We start from the raw sequence: 17708 nt of genomic DNA, 5'->3' as shown, positions 1-17708 counted from the left end.
TAATTATTGATTTTCTATATTCTTAAGTTTATGATACATGTGATTATATTAGTGGTCCATATTAAAAGTATAATATGCGAAAGAAGTTACGGTCCCATCCAAATGTGTCAAATTTATTGTAAGTGGTTGATCCAAAATTTTATTTATTATATAAAATATTATCATTATTTTTCTGGTGTATTACTTTATGATGTTACGATGAATCTATATATTATTATTTTTTTAAAAAAATATTAATATTTATATATGTTTCAAAGATTATTGTTTTTATAATTTTTAAATATTCTTACCGACATATATAGTTATTGATATATTTTTATCTTATATTTATTTTACAATAGATTTGAAGTTTGGGGAAGAGACTTCTAACAAATAGAGCTAGACAGCTCAGCGATTTTTTTTATTTATTATTGGGTGCAAAGTTCGGTTTTGGAAGTGCGCCTCGTCCTCCTATTCATGAGACGGCACGCAAAGCCTATTAAATTCCATGTGGGATAAGGCACGGTGACGGATTTAAGTTGGAATAACTAGGAAATAGCCTTTTTACAAGTGAACAAGCAATCCGCTAGTTTCTACACCATGAAACCCAGTTAGGTTGTGTCGGACGGGAGATTAGTCTTCAGCTAAATTGTCGGAGTCCTGTCGGACACAACAAAGCCACCTTCATGTGTCTCTATATAAGGAGGAGGAAGGCCGCTAGCTGTCGTGACCGGCACTCTCCAAGCGACCAATGCTTCCGCCGGGCTTCACCTTCCAGCCCTCCGACCAAGATCTCGTCGTTCACTTCCTCCTCAGGTGGATCCATGGCCTGCAGCTCTGTCGCAATGTCGTCCAAGAGGCCGACGCCTACGCCCGGGAGCCGGAGGCGCTCCTCCGCGGTCGGCAGAAGGCCTACTTCTTCACCACCCTCAAGCCCTCCAGCCGCAACTCCTCGCAGGTGGCCCGCAGGGCCGGGAGGGGCACTTGGACGCTCAATACCAGCAAGCAAGGCGATCCCATCAAGTTGGCCGTCGCCGGCGGGTACAAGGTCATCGTGTGGTTCAAGCGCCACCTTTCCTTCCACCTCGGCAACGCGAAGAATTCCACCGGCTTCGTCATGGACGAGTTCTCGCTAAGCAGTAGTTATGCTCCATCCAATGCCAAAGGCCGCCCGGTGATCATCTCTATACTCCTGTTAGTTCACTTCTCGTTTCCTACAACCGATGTGCTCTTTATATATGTGCACACGGATTGCAGGGTCAAAAGGTGTTGTGTGTGATAAGACAGACCCAGAGAGCCATCAACGACGCAGCAAAAAGAAAAAGACAGCAGCTTCAAACGTGGTCGCCGCCGCCCACCCCTGCCGCCGGCGTTCGCAAAGTGTCCAACGCGCGTCTCCAAAAGCTCCAGCTGTTGTACATCTTTAGAAGCATGAAACGATGGGGCTTGACCACCACCGAGGAAGAAGCGCAGTTAAAGAATTTGATGCATGATCCACGAGTAGATGAGAACCATCCAACGATCAAGAACATGGTTGCACAGTTTGCGGATCGAGCCAGCCAACTTGATTCGATTCATCATGGGTCTCTCTCTTAATCACTCTTCCTTTCTCCTTTCTCCTTTCTCTAGCTAGCAGTTTAGGTGTTAGATTTGGTTTGTGGCGACAAGTGTTTTAGGTATTTTTTCGAAGCATCAAAAATATTGTAACTAAGTTAAATTTTCAATTAACTCGTATTGTATTTTTTTCTATTTTTTAATAGATAATAAAATTAATAAAATCCTATTCAAAAACACTATAATGGATATGGAAGTATAGTTTTTTGATATATCCTTTTATTATTAAACTAATAAAAAATATATTTTTAACCTTATAAATGATGGTAAATTATTTATATTATCTGTTGAGTCTTTATTCCTCGGTTTATAATATTTTTGTACAGGCTTATCATGTTACCAAAAATACTTATATATTATATTTTTTAATTTAATATAAGTTTAGGAATAATTTACTTATTCCCAAATTAATAAGAATACCTATTTTAAATTATTTATATTATATGTTGTGTCTTTATTCTTCAGTTTATAATATTTTTGTTTAGGTTTACAATGTTACCAAAAGTACTATATTTTTATTTGAAAACATTGTAATTAGACCCCGTAACTTTTATATATTTATATTTATATTTATATATATATATAGGTTCACGTTATGGATTAATCCTCTTTGATATCAATCATAAGTTAATTTGGACCAAATCCGACGGTCCATCACGAAATCGTCAATCGATTTGTACGATCCCGTGGCGGAGAGCGAGGAAGCCCTCTCTTTGCTGTGTCGAGTCGACAACCGGCGTGTATTCGTAATCTGATCTCTCTCGGCGTGGATTTCATATCTCCTGTTGCTCGAGGTATAGTTGATTTTAATTTGTATTTTTTTATAACACTTGTATTCGATCGTGTTTCCAGGTAAATGAGCTCGATTTGGCTTTTTTTTCTCTCTTTACCGATTCCCTTCTTGATTTGATTTGATATGACTGCTATCATTAGGATTTATATGAGGGAACCGGAGCAAGATTGGATGACCGGAGTTGAGATCTCGATCCAGGGTTTCTTTTTCAATATATTGTCCAGTTTAAGAGTAGATTTCTATTTGTTCCCTTGGTCTTTGTTTGTTCTTTTGGGGGCAGTAGCGATAGTTCATGATCTAGCAAGAATTTTTCCTCGGTCATTTGGTTTAATTGATTTTTTTTTTTTGATGGGAAGTGGAAATGTATCGGTCAAATAATGTCAATTTGCCCTTTTTTTAGCCCTGATTTCAAGCTGATCTTTTTTCTTATGCTGTATCAGCAGTTTAGAATTAGAGTTAAACGTCTGTTTGAATTTTCAATGGATAAAACTTCTTCTTTGATGTGTAAAATATGTGGAGTATGAAGGGTAATCTCTGGAGCGTTTGCTGTCACTAGCTTTTCATCTTTATTATGAGTCTGCTGCATATTGATTTCTGATACAAGCAACAGAAATTTCCTGAGAAAACGATGGCATCTAATTTCAAATGTAGATTATTATTTACAGTAGGAATTATCGTTTACTTAATTCTTTATGCACACAGATTAAACTAAAACGTAAATTTAACCCAATTTTAGTGTGCCTGTTGATTGATGCTATGGATTAGGTTGTTTATTTATTTATTTTTTTAATTGATGTTTGAAATGTGTCATAATTTTGCTTGCAGTGAAGTGAAGATTTCGAAGGATTTTGCTTTTCTTCTTTGCTGATCTTGATTTTGGTATTGGTCGTTAGGTTGAAGTTGAAGAAGGTGGAAGATGTCAAACAATAGTACACACTGGTGTTACCAGTGCAGGCAAAGAGTAGAACCTTGTCAGAGGCACATGGTCTGCCCCATTTGTAATTCTGGTTTTGTGTTGGAACTTGATGAGATAGATGCCACACCGAGTGACCATGTTGGGGTGGATCCTGATGCTGTTCATGATCCATGGATTAGGATAATGGAGGCCACGTCTTTTTTGACAAGGAGGAGGAGGGTGAGAAGTAGACATCATGGTGGACTCATTAGAATGCTCAACGTGAATTCAGATTTTGGTATGGAATTTGGATCAGGCCCTTTGGCAGTCTCTAGGGGGGGTCAGATTCCAGTTCATGAATCCGAGGGCCATGGATTGGACACCTCCCTTAATGGGCATTATGGTGTTGGAATTCGACAGGCCGACATGATAGACTCTTTTGTTGAGCCAGGCCTGGATGAACTGATTGAACAGTTTATGCAGAATGATAGACATAGATCCATGGAAACCCTCCTTAACAGGCATTATAGAGTTGGATTTCGACAGGCCGACATGGCAGACTATTTTGTTGAGCCTAGCCTTGATGAACTGATTGAGCAGTTGATGCAGAATGGTAGACATAGATCCATGGACACCCTCCTTAATAGGCATTATGGTGTTGGAATTCGACAGGCCGACACGGCAGACTATTTTGTTGAGCCAGGCCTTGATGAACTGATTGAGCAGTCGATGCAGAATGATAGACATGGAGCTCCATCTGCATCACGATCATCTATTGATGCTATGCCCATCATAAAAATCAATCAGAGGCATCTTCGCGTGGATTCGCAATGCCCTATTTGTCTAGAGAGGTTTGAAATAGGATCGGAGGCACGAGAGATGCCATGTACACATTTATATCACTCTGAGTGCATCATCCCATGGTTAGAACAGCATAACTCATGTCCCGTCTGCCGCTATGAGATGCCAACTCAGGGTTCTGGTAATTGGAGTTCAAGGTCAAGTGGTCAAACTTCAGGCAGTAGTTCAAGGAACAGTGGACAACGTCTAAGGGATCTATTGTCAAGCATGTGGCCTTCTCACTCTTGAAGCTCTAATTCTAATTCTTATTTGAACCCAAACTGAGGAATCATTCTACTTCTAAGTATGATCATACCAAATGGGTTGCATACTTTGGATAGCTTTGATCACTGTTGGTCTTTGGCCTTGTTAAATCATGTTGTTTTTCTCGTCTTTTCAAATTGTTGAAAATTCAAATTCCTGTGAATTTACTTGTTGGAAAAGAAGGGTTTTCATATCAAAGAGTAGAGGGTGGCTGGTGCTTTTACGCTTGCATCTTCCATCCAAATGGTGTGCTTTTTCTCGTTTCTTCTTCTATCCTTGTGCTGAATTTATTATGTGCTATTGCATAATGTGGTTCATGTTTGAGCAGTAAATTAGAGTTTTGAAGAATTCAATGGGGAAAGATGGGTCTCATATGGAAGTTACATTTAGTTTTTTTTTTTTTTTTCTGCTTGCACCTTTGATCAGTCTCCCAGATTTTGTGGATGATTGGTTTTGATTAATGTCAGTACACACCTGAAACTTGTGAATTTGAAGTTGAAGAAAGTGTTGCTCAGATTAATCTATGACTTGCTATTGCATGCAGCAATACTTCTGTTTCCTACAAACTCTTCTTTTTTACTATAATTGTTATTTGTTACTCAAACTTAAAGATAAGGTGGCTTGCAGGTATGAAATGCAATCAATAATGGATGCACTTGGTGTTGACTTGAGCAATACCCAGTGTTGTTATTCAGCATGACCATAAATATTCTTGATATCTATTCAATCAGCAAACTGGACCTTTTAGAGATGTAGTAATTAGCAGCATGCTGCATCCAGTAACACAATGATATTTTTTATATTTTAGTACTGTGATATATTGTTTGTGACTGAGAATGCAATGGTCACTGGTCCAAGTCCAACTATTTGTAGAGCACTACTATCCAAGCTTTCCAACCTAAACTGTGTAAACTTGATCTTTTGTTATCATTTTCCTTTGTCCTCTCAGTTTCGTTCTTTATTTACCTCTCTCATTGTCATTCTTACTATTTATTTGAATTCATTTATAACAAAGGGATTCTTCACAACTATATTTATAGCATAATATATATATATATTTTATCTATTTTATAATTTAAATATTTTATGTTGAACTTGGGGTTCCATTATTTGATCCATTGCTCCAACCACTGAATGGATCGTTCTAGATTTGGCCAAACCAATGTCAGAGTTGCAGATAACCTTTTGTGTTCCCGTAAATTATTTTAAGTATTTACATTATTCATTTTGGTAAGGAAATACGACAGATAGGTCAATTAAATCGTCGAATAAATGGAAAGATTGAAATCAAGAGCTGCATCTTCTTTTTCCAATCTCGTGCTACTTTATCTACTGCTCGTCGAAGAGGTAGGAAAGATTGGTTGATACAGTACTTTAGATGTAGATGGCAGAGAACAGATAACGGTAATCACTTCGAAAACCATTCCATGCCCGTCTCCAACTGGAGTTCGGCTATCTATAACAGGTTCAGGTCGGAATTGACCTACATTAAATTTTAGTCCCATATTGCTGGTTACGTCTCGATTGCCAGTCGGGTTTATTAGCGCAAGGATGATACGATTCGAAGTACTTTGATTCATTCTGAAGCCCTAAAAACTTGGATAAAATGTTTCTGAATTCGTTTGCATTTGAGTGAAATGGTCCCTTTTTTTTTCGATTCGATCGATTTTTGTGTTTTTTTGGTTTTTGTGGTTGATTTGTTTCCGGTTCTCAACCAGGTTCGTTTTTTCTGATCTGATCTCCCTTTTTTGTTGTTTATTTTTTGTTCTTCTGTTCTCGATAGAGAGTTTTTGCGTCCTTTATCGTTTTCAATCGGTTTTCCAGTTCCAGTTCTGAAACCCTAGAAACTCGGATGGGATGGTCCTGAATTCGCTTGCATTTGACGGAAATGGTCCAAATTTTTTTTCGATTCGATCGATTTTTTTGTGCTTGGTCTGTTTTCCGTTTCTCAATCAGATTCTTTTTTCCGATCTGATCTCCCTTTTTTTTCTGGTTTCTTTTTTGTTCTTCAGTTCTCAACAGGGTTTTTCCCCCTTCTCGCTCCCAATCGATTTTCCGGTTCTGAAACCCTAAAAACTTTGATGGAATGTTCCTGAAATCGCTTTCATTCGAGCTCCACCTGCATTCTTTACTCGCCAGTTACGGTGCTACCTGGGATTTTGTGATTTGTTGGTATGTTATGCACGAATACCATCTTCTTTGTATTAATTCGTTTGGCTTCTGGATTTGGCCTCCATATTTATCTTTGTCTTTTCTCAACGGTGGACTAGAAATCTACTAGCCTTATTCTTGATGATATGATGTATTAATCTTCTTTGTAGTAACATATGTTGTTGATTATTATATAATCGTTTATATTACATCGGTAAATGGTTATATTTGGTCTAGGAAAAACTTTTTACTGTAACAGAACACCTTTTCTGGAATGTGAATAATATGTGCAGCTTCTTTTGTTATTCAACTCTCACGTAGGCTTTTGATCGTCTCTTCCTACTTCTTTTGTTGAATGAGGTTAACTAGAATTTATAATACATCGCCATCAATTGTGAACTACATTGCAAGGCTCTCTACCACTTTACACTTGGTTGTACAAATATATTGCTCCCTTCTTGAACAAACATTTAATTTCGTGGTGGTGTTCATTCTCTCCTTAAATGATCACTTATTCCTTGCTTCCTTAATATGAGTCCTTTGCATTTTTTGTATTTGAAGGCTTCTGAACTGCAATCTTTATTTCATTCATCAAGCTTGCTCATATTTCTTGTGTGGAATCGCATGAGATGGGAAAAACATAACAAACTTGGATATCCATCTGGTTGTGAAAGATGGATATAGCCATGGCCCTTCCCAAGACCTTGACAACTGTCTAACCAAAAGATTCACTTGAGTGGTCCAAGGGGAGGAGGCAAGTTGTTCTTTGGGTTTTGTTTATCTAGAATGGAAACTAAGATTTAAGCAAAAACATGCTTGTAAAAACTGATAGGGATACTGGTCTACTCTGAGTCTCATTCCTCTTTTTTCAATAAATATTCAGACGAGGTGCACTTTTGTGTTAGTAGATACAATAATATTTAGAATTGTACTTAAAATGGCCATCTCCTTTTAAACATACTTTGTTGTGATGAATTTAGAAGTAAAGACGAAATGTGTATGCTGTTGAAACTGTGAAAGAACAATGGAACACAATTCTAATTGTTTTTGCTTAAATCCAATGTTGGTTTAATCCATGGAAGTCATCCATCTGCCACTAGCTTTCTTCATGATTGTCTTGTCAATCAATTCTTCTCATTTATCTTTGCCACATGTGCTTGATTTTTCATGTGTAGCATTATTTGTTTCTATGTTTGGATTATCTAGCATTCGAGCCTCTATGGTAATTTAAACAAGATAAAACTCTGCAGTGCAGCTTCTGAGTAGTACGCTTTGAATTCATTAGACCTGGTGTCTGAATTTATTGCAGTAGTCTTGCTTGACATAATTATGACTCTAAAAGAGCAAACATTTATAGTTCATTTGCGATTTTATTTTATTTTGTTCTCCTGTCAATCTATTTCCATTTCTCAACCATGATCTTGTAATTTCAAAGCATTTCACAATATAATTGTCCACAAATATGAGATTATGAACACACTGTGATTTACTACAGAATAGTTGCTGTGGAGCTTCAAGTTCAGGTAACAACTCTAAACAAATTAGAATTGTTTGGAGTTGCTGCAATTACAACTTTAAGAATAACTTTGGGAGTGTAAAAAGATTAGTTCCATATTGAGGTAAGTGGCAGAGGAGGTAAAGAATGGGTCAAGGTCTTTTATGCGAAACCTTCATTAACGACAGCTAACAAATTTACTTGTTTTCACCTTTTAAGTTGTTTGGGGATTGCAATTAAATATAGAAGGTACCTTAAAGTTGATTTATCATGGATCACTGTTGGTGCATATAAACAAGGATGTAGTATCTTCTTTTACAGTGAAATACTTACCGAGTTGTTCAGTATCTGTTCTCTATTATTGCTTTTCACAAATTTCCATGATTATATAGCTTGTGGTTCTTATATATGTTTTCAGTTAAACAAATGCATGTAGATTGTGAAAAACAATGAATATGCTACATTTTTAATAGCAAAGGCAGACAGACATGTCCAGTAGCCCATTCTGTAGTTTATGATTGTGATTAGTAGTAGAAGATCTCCCTGTCATAAGGTTGTTAAAAATTCATGGTTAAAAATTTTGACAGAATTCTGATCCTGCTTTTCAGCATTGCCTCACATCAGTTTGCTCCGTAATTATAAATGCTGACCATATTGATTAATATTTTTTTTGTTTATTTAGCATAGGCTATCTCATTCCTGTCTCCATCCACCTTCTTTGGATTGGTCATATTTAGATTCAAGAGAAGCATAAATTTCGTGGAAAATTTTCCTCTTTCTGGTATATGAGCTACTGAACCAGATGGAATATATCACTAGGTAGCATTCAATTTTTTTGCATGATTGATTTTATGCGGTAACTTGATTCATGGTTTGCATTCCTTAGTTCTTGGTTTGAGAGTGACAAACATGCAACAGGCGAAAATAAAAGAAAAAAGGTCAATGATGAGGAAGACAAATTTGAAAAGATCTCAAACTGAACTTGCAAAGTTTAAGTTTCTCCAGCAATTTTGAGATCACAAAAGTGATGTTTATTAATTGGTGTCAATTCATGCAAAACAGAACCCTAGATAAAATCTGTAGGATTAAAGTTAGCCAATTTGCTTGCAGAAACTATTTTCTAATTCAAAAGCCTGCTATATGTGTTATAGGACCTGTTGATGTATGCTTATAAATGCCCATACATGATTGATTCCTACGACCAGAAACTTTGGTTAATCAAGTAGATATCTGCATCAAGGTTTGCAAGTTCTTGTGAAAAATATAATGACTCCTAGGCAAATAATTGTGCAATAAAAAGTTGTATTCATTGCTATGTCAAGAAAATGCAGCAACAAAAAATATTTGTAATGATTCTTGGGCATTTTAACTAAAAAAGTTCTTGGTGCTTGGTTTTAACCAAATGTCACCCCCTTAAATAATTTTTAATGAAAGAAAATATTAAAAATATGCTCGTCTCTAGAGAAAACGTCTGCATTGCTCGTTTAGCACCCTTGTTGCTCGCTTTCGGCGAGGGTCACATGAGTGGAATTAGTGGGCTCTCGTCTTCGATTACGAGGAAAACGGAACGATAGATGGTGATGTAGGCAATGAGCTCCTTTGATCACTGAGGAAGGAGGAGATGTAGTCGTGGTTGTAGCCTTGTTGAGAGAGGTGGGTGGTGATTGTCAATGGCAAATTGTAAGGGCACCAGTATCAAAGGTGTCACAAGTGATAAGAGAGAAGATGAAGGAGACGGGATGAGAGGCTCGCATCGCTCACAGAAGAAGAAGAAGGGGGTAATGGGTGATGATGGTAGTTAGAGGTCATTGGTGGAGACGAAGGGTATTTTCATCAAATCGATGAAAGAATGATGTCATTGATAAAAATTATTTATGGGGTATCATTTGGTAAAAGTTCAACATTAGATTTTTTTTAAGTTAAAATGTCCATGATTGCTTTTATATCTAGCTATTCTTATTACCAGTGTATTTTTAGGTAAAACGCTCATGATATATTCTTATTATAAAAAGGCTAGTATTTATGTAAAACTTTTTTAGTATATGCATAATGAGTGAGGAAAGCTGCATTTCTATTTAGTAGTAAAAACCTCACTTTTATCGGTTGATTGGCTAGACAGTGTTTGGAGGTGAAGACATCGCATGTGCAGTAGAAGACAAATAGCCCATGTTCCCCATCGCTTTCAGTACTTCCACAGTGTCGTCCTCATATCATTGCAAGCCCCCATTATTTCCCATGCTCACATGCAGGGGACATTTTTTGAAGCCACACAGCAAAGACTTCTTTTTCTTGTGCCACAACCATGGACAGTGACTGATATCCATCAGTTGACTAGCTTCAGAGTCTTAGATTGCCTAGCTTGATGATGCCTGTCTAGTCCTCATTCTCACTCTGGGATTCACATGCTGACTAGTACTGAGCCCTCAAAGGGATTATTGCATTACAGCTACTACTTAATTGTGTAGCATAGATTAACAAGACACATTCCTCATGTGGCAAACACCAGCTGTAATGGTCCATTGATGATGATGTTGCTGCATCCCTCAATCATGTATATCATAATCAATCTAAATTTTAATACCATAATCAATCTAAATTTCAAAATAAAAATTATATTTTCGTGATCCAAAGCTTTCCTCCATTATATGCACTTAAACCCAAGACCGTACCTGTGAGTGAGCACACTGCAACTTAGTAGAGGGAAACAATCTTGTGTGCGCTTTCGAGGCAATTCTAACAAGGACTTGCCTTGGGACATCCACTCACCAGCATAAATGATCAGAAGCATGGCTTTCTGGAGAGAGCGGCTTGCAGTAAAGGAAATGATCATAGGCAGCAGAATAGCCACTGATGAGAGCAGCTTTTGGATGGGAGAAAACAAAAGAAATATAATGAGTACATGATAGCACATCATTTCACCACCTTTTTCCAATAAATATGCAGCCGATGATATCAAATCACCACTTCCTTCACAATATTTATAGAACACCGCACCAGCAGTATGACAAGATCATCTCCACCACAAGTAAAATAATCTTTTAAGTAATCACAAATGCACCCACCGAGCCCTACTTACTGCAGTGAATTACTCGCCTACCATATCTTACCACCACATGAGCGCCAACCCACACGCCACGGCCATGCCCACCCTGCCGGAGCTCCAAGTAGAGTGCGCAGCCGCTGACGTCAAGTTAGTCGAGCCGGAAGGAGTGACCGCCGAATTGGGCTGTATCTCATCGGGGTTCGGGGGGCTCGGGCTCGACGGGATGATCGGCAGCGAGCTGATGGGCGGCGTCCCGGCGCGGCCTCCCGGCGTGGGGAACACCGGCATTGTGTCTGGGGCCAATGCGGGCGCCGAGGACGAGAACTCGGGCGTGGATGGAAGAAGCGCCGGCGCCGCCGAGATGGTGAAGGTCTTCAGTGCAAGAGGAAAAGAGTGAGATGGCCTGGGCGTGGTTACGAGGAGCAAAAAGGTGGCTAAGGCTGAGAAGAGCAGCTCTTTGTGACCCAAACTGGGAGGAAAGAGGGAGAAGAGGGTGAAGATGGTGGCCATCGCGTCGGTAATGGGTTAAGTGTAAGGAGGATGGGGGAAAGTGCTATGTGTGTGGGAATAAACCTCCGAGAGAGAGAGAGAGAGAGAGAGACTCATCGATGCAACATGGAGAGCGCTGATTGGGGGACGGATGGCACGGCACAGGTTGGCAAGGGGCGCAAAGGAACAAGCAAACTCGGGCATCAAATAACATGGAATGACACCAAGGAGTGGACTGATTTGGCTCGAGCTAAGATGGAAAACAGGCCTAAAAAGCAGTGACTGTTCCTCCATGATTGGGTTTGGTGGGTGATGATGAACAAGTGATTGGCAGCTCACCTCAAATCCAACAAACCTTCCTGATTGATATGATTTTGAAGAACCATGCATTAATTCTTTTTCATCCACTCTGTTTCAGGCCTGTCTGTGAATCGAATGATAGATTGTTCCTCAGCCAAGGAATACTTTTTAAGCAGAACCATATGCACATCTCCTATCAAAGAGTGCCTGCATCTAACTTGAGGAATTCCTACCAGGTGAGTGAGGAGTTGACTGGACGTGGTGGTCCTCGGTCCTCGTCGATATATATATGTCAAATGCCCACCGGACTTGCGTGGGGCTGTGCTTCCATGATGTACTGCATCTTACAAGCTGTAATCCTCACAAGTAGAACATGGAAGGAAGAAGAAGGTTGGTTAAGCCTTCTTCAACATGTCAAACTTGATGATTGAGAGCTCTTTCGTGCCCAAAAGGTACAGAGGAGTTTCACAATTTAATGGCTTTCAACTTTTTGTTACTTTTGATGCAATCCAGCAAGAATACCAAAGGATGAAGAAAGGGTAGCACAAAAGATGCATTTTTTATTTGGTTTTATGTTGTCTTTTGATTCCTTCATTGCCTCCCAAAAAGCTTCCTAGTGAGCTTCTTGAACTCAGAAATGGGTCCCTTCGTCTTCCCATCTTTGATGCACATCCTGAGACCGGCGTGCTCCTCCTTCAGGATCTGCAGCGACAACGCCAGCTGCCTGATGACATCTCTCTTCTCTTCGTCTTTTCCTGCGATCTCCGACTTCAGAGCTGCGTTCTCCTCTTTGAGTCTTTCAACCTCACCCATCAGCTTCACCAAATCCGCGTCTGGCGTCTCCCTCCCCCTGCGCTCGCCTCCTTGTTCGGGGTCATCCACTTCGGACTCCTCGGAGTCGTCGTCGTCGTCGTCGTCGGAATCCGAGGCAGAGCTCCGCGACTCGACTTCACCCTTGTCGCTGCTTATGCTCCGTGCCCAGCTCCTGTCCAACCGAGACGCACCGAGCGCCGCGGTGACGCGACATGCCGCACCGCCGGATCTGAGTTGATCGCACTGCACGGCCAGTGAGCGATGCGCGCGGCGGAAGTCCTCGATCATGCTCACCAGCTGAGGCCTCTTCTTGTAGTACATCTCGGCGCGCTTGGCGAAGGAGTCGGCATCGTCCTCCACCAATCGCAGCATCTGTTTGGTCTTCTCGTCAAGCTCTGCAAGTGAACAAACAAGATATCATTAGCATCTAAAGAAAGATTTCCCTTTCAGCTTAAAATGAATTGGTTGGTCTTCGGTTCATCGATAGACTTTCCTTCCACCTGATTCCAACAAAGACACATACTAATTTAAACTAAGATCTCACATCTCTCTTCTCTGATGCTCTCATCTTCATGTGTTGGACTCGTTGTTAGGATGATCTCATGAAGACCGACTGTGTCGGGACGACAAAGCATCAAAATGGTCATAGGGACACCAAAGACATGCTAGAAAACCACGCGAAACAATCTAAATATGTTTGCGTACAAGTTAATTCCTGTGCTCGGATTACCCCTACACTAATCTAATCTGCTACCAAAGTCAAAAGGAGAAAGAAAATAGCACCACCAAATCAGTATTCAAGAAATCTTTGTGAATGCATGGAATAGCGAACAAGGAAAACAAACCTGCGAGTGTTGATATCAGCCATGGAGATTGCCTGGAATTCTTGAGACTGCCGAACCACCACGACTGGGCGAGTTGCTGCTGCTGCATCGTCGCCCTCACTTGAGCAGATCATACAACAACACAAACAAAACTAAACTGTAAGTCTCAAATTATGAATAGATGTGGCCGAGCCTCGAAGCAGAAAAGCAAAAGAAGGCAAATGGAGACACAGAAAGTTACCTGGTGCTTCTTCTTCTTCTTCTTCTTCTTCTTCTTCTTTTCCTCTTGTTGTTGATGTAGCCATGGAAAGGGAGCCGAAGAGAAAGACTGAGCACCCCAAGAAGAAGGAATGCATGCATGTCTCTTGGCGACTTGCATGCTGTATATCCTTCCTGTTGATCTGATTCCTCCCTCCAAATCATTAACCCGATCTGACTCATCTTTCGATTCACAATCGAATCAACATGCAAATGTCCACCGATTTGGTTAATTTGGTTCGACTGCTTCAATCAATTAAGAGACCAATCGGACAACTAAAGAACAGAATGCATCCACCATGGTTTGATTAATCTTTTGCCTGTAAAATCCCAATGCAGTTTTCTCAATCTCTATTGTGGGAATCAATTTGATATTCTATCTTAATTAGTTCGATGTCAATCGTACCTCTCCTCGACCGAAACATTTGAGCATGATCTTAATAGACAGACTTAAGGTGTTTGGGTTGGATTCGACTATTTCCATAAACTTAGGATCTTGTGCAAAAGAAATCATGAGCTATATTTGATGGAAAGAATAGAAGATAAGAATAATTATTGAAGAAGCAAGAAGTTTTATTGAAGTAATTTTAGCTTGAATACATTAACATGTTATATTTTCTTAATAGAATAGAGGATTTTCCTCAACAGAGTAGAGAGATTTCCTTATATAGCTGAGGAAATCTTATCTACTATCAATATTTATCACTTGGATTTTGTTACTTTTTCTGATCGCTTGATTAATCACTGAAGTCTGTGTTTCAAGTGGGAGTGATCACTGAGACAAGACAATATGGGAGGCATGTAATGCCAACATATTTGAGTTGACTCTTATCCTCCATTTGATAAGGTGACATTCTTATATAGCTCATTTCAAGAAGCCAATAAAATAAAAGAAAATGAATAAATTATACCTTATCGAATAACTTAAGGTATAATTGATTTATTTGAAGAAAAAATCGAACTAAAGAGAATATGATAAGCACTTGAGAAAGGAGAGTGAATGTACGTATAGTCCAAATGTATAATCAATTTATTTTTTTTTAAATCAAATAAAAAAGTGATACAATTGAGAAAGAAAAATGGACATATAGTCCAAATGTACGATCAATTTGTTTGAAAAAGAAATCAAATCAAAGAGAATATGATAAGCACTTGATAATGAATGTATAGTCCGAATGCATAATCAATTTGTTTAAAGGAAAAATCGAACCAAAAAGAATATGATAAGCACTTTAAAAAGAAGATTGAATGTATAATCTGAATGCATAATCAATTTGTTTGAAAAAGAAATAGCAAAGAAAATATAGTAAGCACTTGAAAAAGAAGAATGAATGTATAGTTGGAATGTGTAATCAATTTACTTAAAGAAGAAACCGAATCAAAGAGAATATGATAAGCACTTGATAAAAAAGAATGAATGTATAATCGATTTGCTTGAAGAAGAAATCGAATCAAAGAAAAATATGATAAGCACTTCAGAAAGAAGAATGAATATATAGTCTCAATTTGTTAGAAGAAGAAATTGAATGAAAGAAGAATGAAATGTATAGTCCAGATTGAAGCATCATGTTGTATGGTGATAATTATTTCATGCAATGGCTAATCCAGAATGCTACATACTATTAATTAGAATGGCTTCTGAATGCAACCTAAATCATCACACAAATAAACCCCATCGAAAGGATCAATTGGTTCTGGACTGCATCTTAATTGGATGGAATCATGTGAAAGTTCATTAACCAGCCTAGTTGGATCCAATAATCTGAGCCAAAGTCTAAACCCAAATCCAAGTTCCATTAGGAGGACACATTCAGCATTTATGTCCTGGTAGAATGTGTCACTTGGTTACGATACTTTAGACACTCTTTTGGACTTTGGTGGATGCATAATGCATAGAATGATAATTTGCTCGATTGAAAAATATGGATGCTTTGAATGTTTTTATTGTGGATGAATTCATCTATTTTGTTCGATCATAATATATTGGGCATTTCAGAAGTTTTTGACTTGGTTAATGCATGAGATATACAAACAAGTTTTTGGCTTAGTTGATGCATGCATGACATATTTTCTGTTTTGGATAAATGCATGCTTTTGGTTTGTTAGGATATATTGAGCATTTTGGCATATTTTGGATGGATACATCAAATTTACATTTTTTTTTTTTCTCTGGGAATACCCATTAGGTATGAGAAAATGTTTTGCTTCTTTAAATTTACATATTATCTTTGCATTATTAAGTACGGAAAGATGTTTTATTTATTCGATTAAGATGCATCAAATATTTTATTTTTTTTATTAAGATAATATACCAAATAAAGGAGATGTTTTTGTTCTAGATGAACACATTAGATATAAGGAGATGTTTTTTCTCGTTATGATGTATCATATGGTCATCTAGATACTTTTGTTCAAGGTGAATACATCAAGCACGCGAGCGAGTGATGACTCGACATTAGTACATATTTTTAAAATATTAAAGATATAATATATATATATATATATATATGTATATATTAAAATTTAGAGTGATAAATATATTTTTTTTACATACCTTAAAAGGATGATATGTAAAACACTCTTTCTTATATGATTTTGAATTTAGCCATAGTTGAAATATTTTAACTATTAATTACTACACTAGGGTTGAATTATTCTAACATTAAAAAAATAAAAATATCTGGAACACTATCTCCTCAGAAAAGACCAAAGAAACAGAGAGATCATAACCTCAATAAGGCTATACAATTACTTAAATGATGATTTACTTTTACCATTGTTGTCATATTTTTATGTGGGTCTATAGTCATTCATATATGACCTAAACCCACCAAAGAAAACCAACTGATATGTCAATTTGGGTTACATCCCAATGCCTAATTAGATGATCAAATAAACTGTATACACATACAGTAAAATGATCCAGCTGATACCAGTCCCCCTATATCATTTGTTTGAGTGTCTCTCCTCCTTGGAATGAACCACATGGATCCTTGACCTGCAGATCAAAGAGGATTTGCTGAGGCTCTTCTCACCAACCAGTGGCTCAACAAAACTCCTGTGGAAGAGTAGGTGGACATCAGCAGTTGGTTGGTATATGGATGAAGGTTAGCTTGCCTCACTCAGTCTCCAGCACTATATGTAGCTTCATAGAGCAGCCTCAACATCAGTTACATCAAAAAGGCCTTGATGGGACCTGGTGGACAAGGACCAGGGTGGGCTCCCCTACCTGGAGGTCCTCCAGGTTTGACACCTGGACCAACAGGCTGCTGTGGCCTTCTCTCCTCATGGTTGGTTTTCTCAGATTCTCTCCGTCTCTCCTTACCTGAACTCCTGCAACTCTCCTTCTAGTTGGCATAACTTGACATCTTGCTTCTCATGTTGACTTTTATGCTTTGGTTAGTGTTCTTTTATTACTTCTCCTTCACGATCTTTTTGGCTTCTAGGAACGATTTATTGGACAAGTCATTGATCTCTATCATGCACAATGTAGATTGCAGTGCAAGTTGGTTTGTTTAGGAAATTTGCTGCAGCATTCAGCACAGTAATGTAGATGTAATTTTGTATCTTGTTGTGACACACACTTGTTTAAATGGCAGCTTCTACTTCCTCTGCTGCTGCTGGTTACTGGAAGACTGCTGTGGGCCCTTCTTTGGAGGTCCCGTGGGCCCACCTCCTGGTCCACCATAGATGACAAGTGTGAGAATTCTCTCTTCAACTGGCTTGTCATTTTTCTTATGTATCAATTCATATGCTCTTTCAGAGACCTGATGATCTTTTCATGAGGTAAATAATATGATAAAATCCAACACCTTGAGTTGTTGATGGGAACCAAGTCTTCTGGAAATTACAATTTGTTCATCTGGATATTATCCAAGCAAAGGTTTGTCATGATATATCAGGGATTGTTTCTGACTGTACCTTTTATCACCAAATATTGTCTGATACAG

At 38.5% G+C, this 17708-nt stretch overlaps 3 protein-coding genes and 1 long non-coding RNA gene across 5 annotated transcripts; 3 read left to right on the top strand and 1 right to left on the bottom strand.

Moving 5' to 3' along the window:
- The first annotated feature begins 730 nt into the window (after window positions 1-730).
- Window positions 731-1575, top strand: LOC135652324 (NAC domain-containing protein 68-like). The gene is made up of 2 exons (XM_065173166.1): window positions 731-1153; window positions 1237-1575. The coding sequence occupies exons 1-2, from the start codon at window positions 731-733 to the stop codon at window positions 1573-1575; spliced, it is 762 nt and encodes a 253-aa protein (XP_065029238.1).
- A 653-nt stretch (window positions 1576-2228) lies between these two features.
- LOC135652086 (probable E3 ubiquitin-protein ligase RHC1A) lies at window positions 2229-4621 on the top strand. Of its 2 annotated transcripts, none has more exons than XM_065172755.1 (2): window positions 2229-2387; window positions 3280-4621. In XM_065172755.1, exon 2 carries the CDS (start codon window positions 3303-3305, stop codon window positions 4368-4370), a length of 1068 nt encoding a protein of 355 aa, XP_065028827.1. In that variant the 5' UTR covers window positions 2229-2387; window positions 3280-3302; the 3' UTR covers window positions 4371-4621. The 2 variants fall into 2 exon arrangements, with proteins under 2 accessions (XP_065028827.1, XP_065028826.1); XM_065172754.1 differs by having other exon boundaries at window positions 2230-2387; window positions 3212-4621.
- A 7616-nt stretch (window positions 4622-12237) lies between these two features.
- On the bottom strand, window positions 12238-13834 carry LOC135652236 (protein NETWORKED 3C-like). Its single transcript, XM_065173049.1, has 3 exons — window positions 13742-13834; window positions 13522-13620; window positions 12238-13071 (listed from the first exon to the last, which is right to left on the bottom strand). The coding sequence occupies exons 1-3, from the start codon at window positions 13803-13805 to the stop codon at window positions 12455-12457; spliced, it is 780 nt and encodes a 259-aa protein (XP_065029121.1). The 5' UTR covers window positions 13806-13834; the 3' UTR covers window positions 12238-12454.
- A 3093-nt stretch (window positions 13835-16927) lies between these two features.
- On the top strand, window positions 16928-17589 carry LOC135652237 (uncharacterized). The gene is made up of 2 exons (XR_010502095.1): window positions 16928-17048; window positions 17358-17589. It is a non-coding gene; the product is annotated as an uncharacterized LOC135652237 (long non-coding RNA).
- The last annotated feature ends 119 nt before the right edge of the window (window positions 17590-17708 follow it).

This window comes from Musa acuminata, chromosome BXJ3-11 (assembly GCF_036884655.1).
Source record: "Musa acuminata AAA Group cultivar baxijiao chromosome BXJ3-11, Cavendish_Baxijiao_AAA, whole genome shotgun sequence".
Taxonomy (NCBI): domain Eukaryota; kingdom Viridiplantae; phylum Streptophyta; class Magnoliopsida; order Zingiberales; family Musaceae; genus Musa; species Musa acuminata.
The sequence above is the reverse complement of the archived record's forward strand: the minus strand, read 5'-3'. Positions and strand labels throughout refer to the sequence as shown.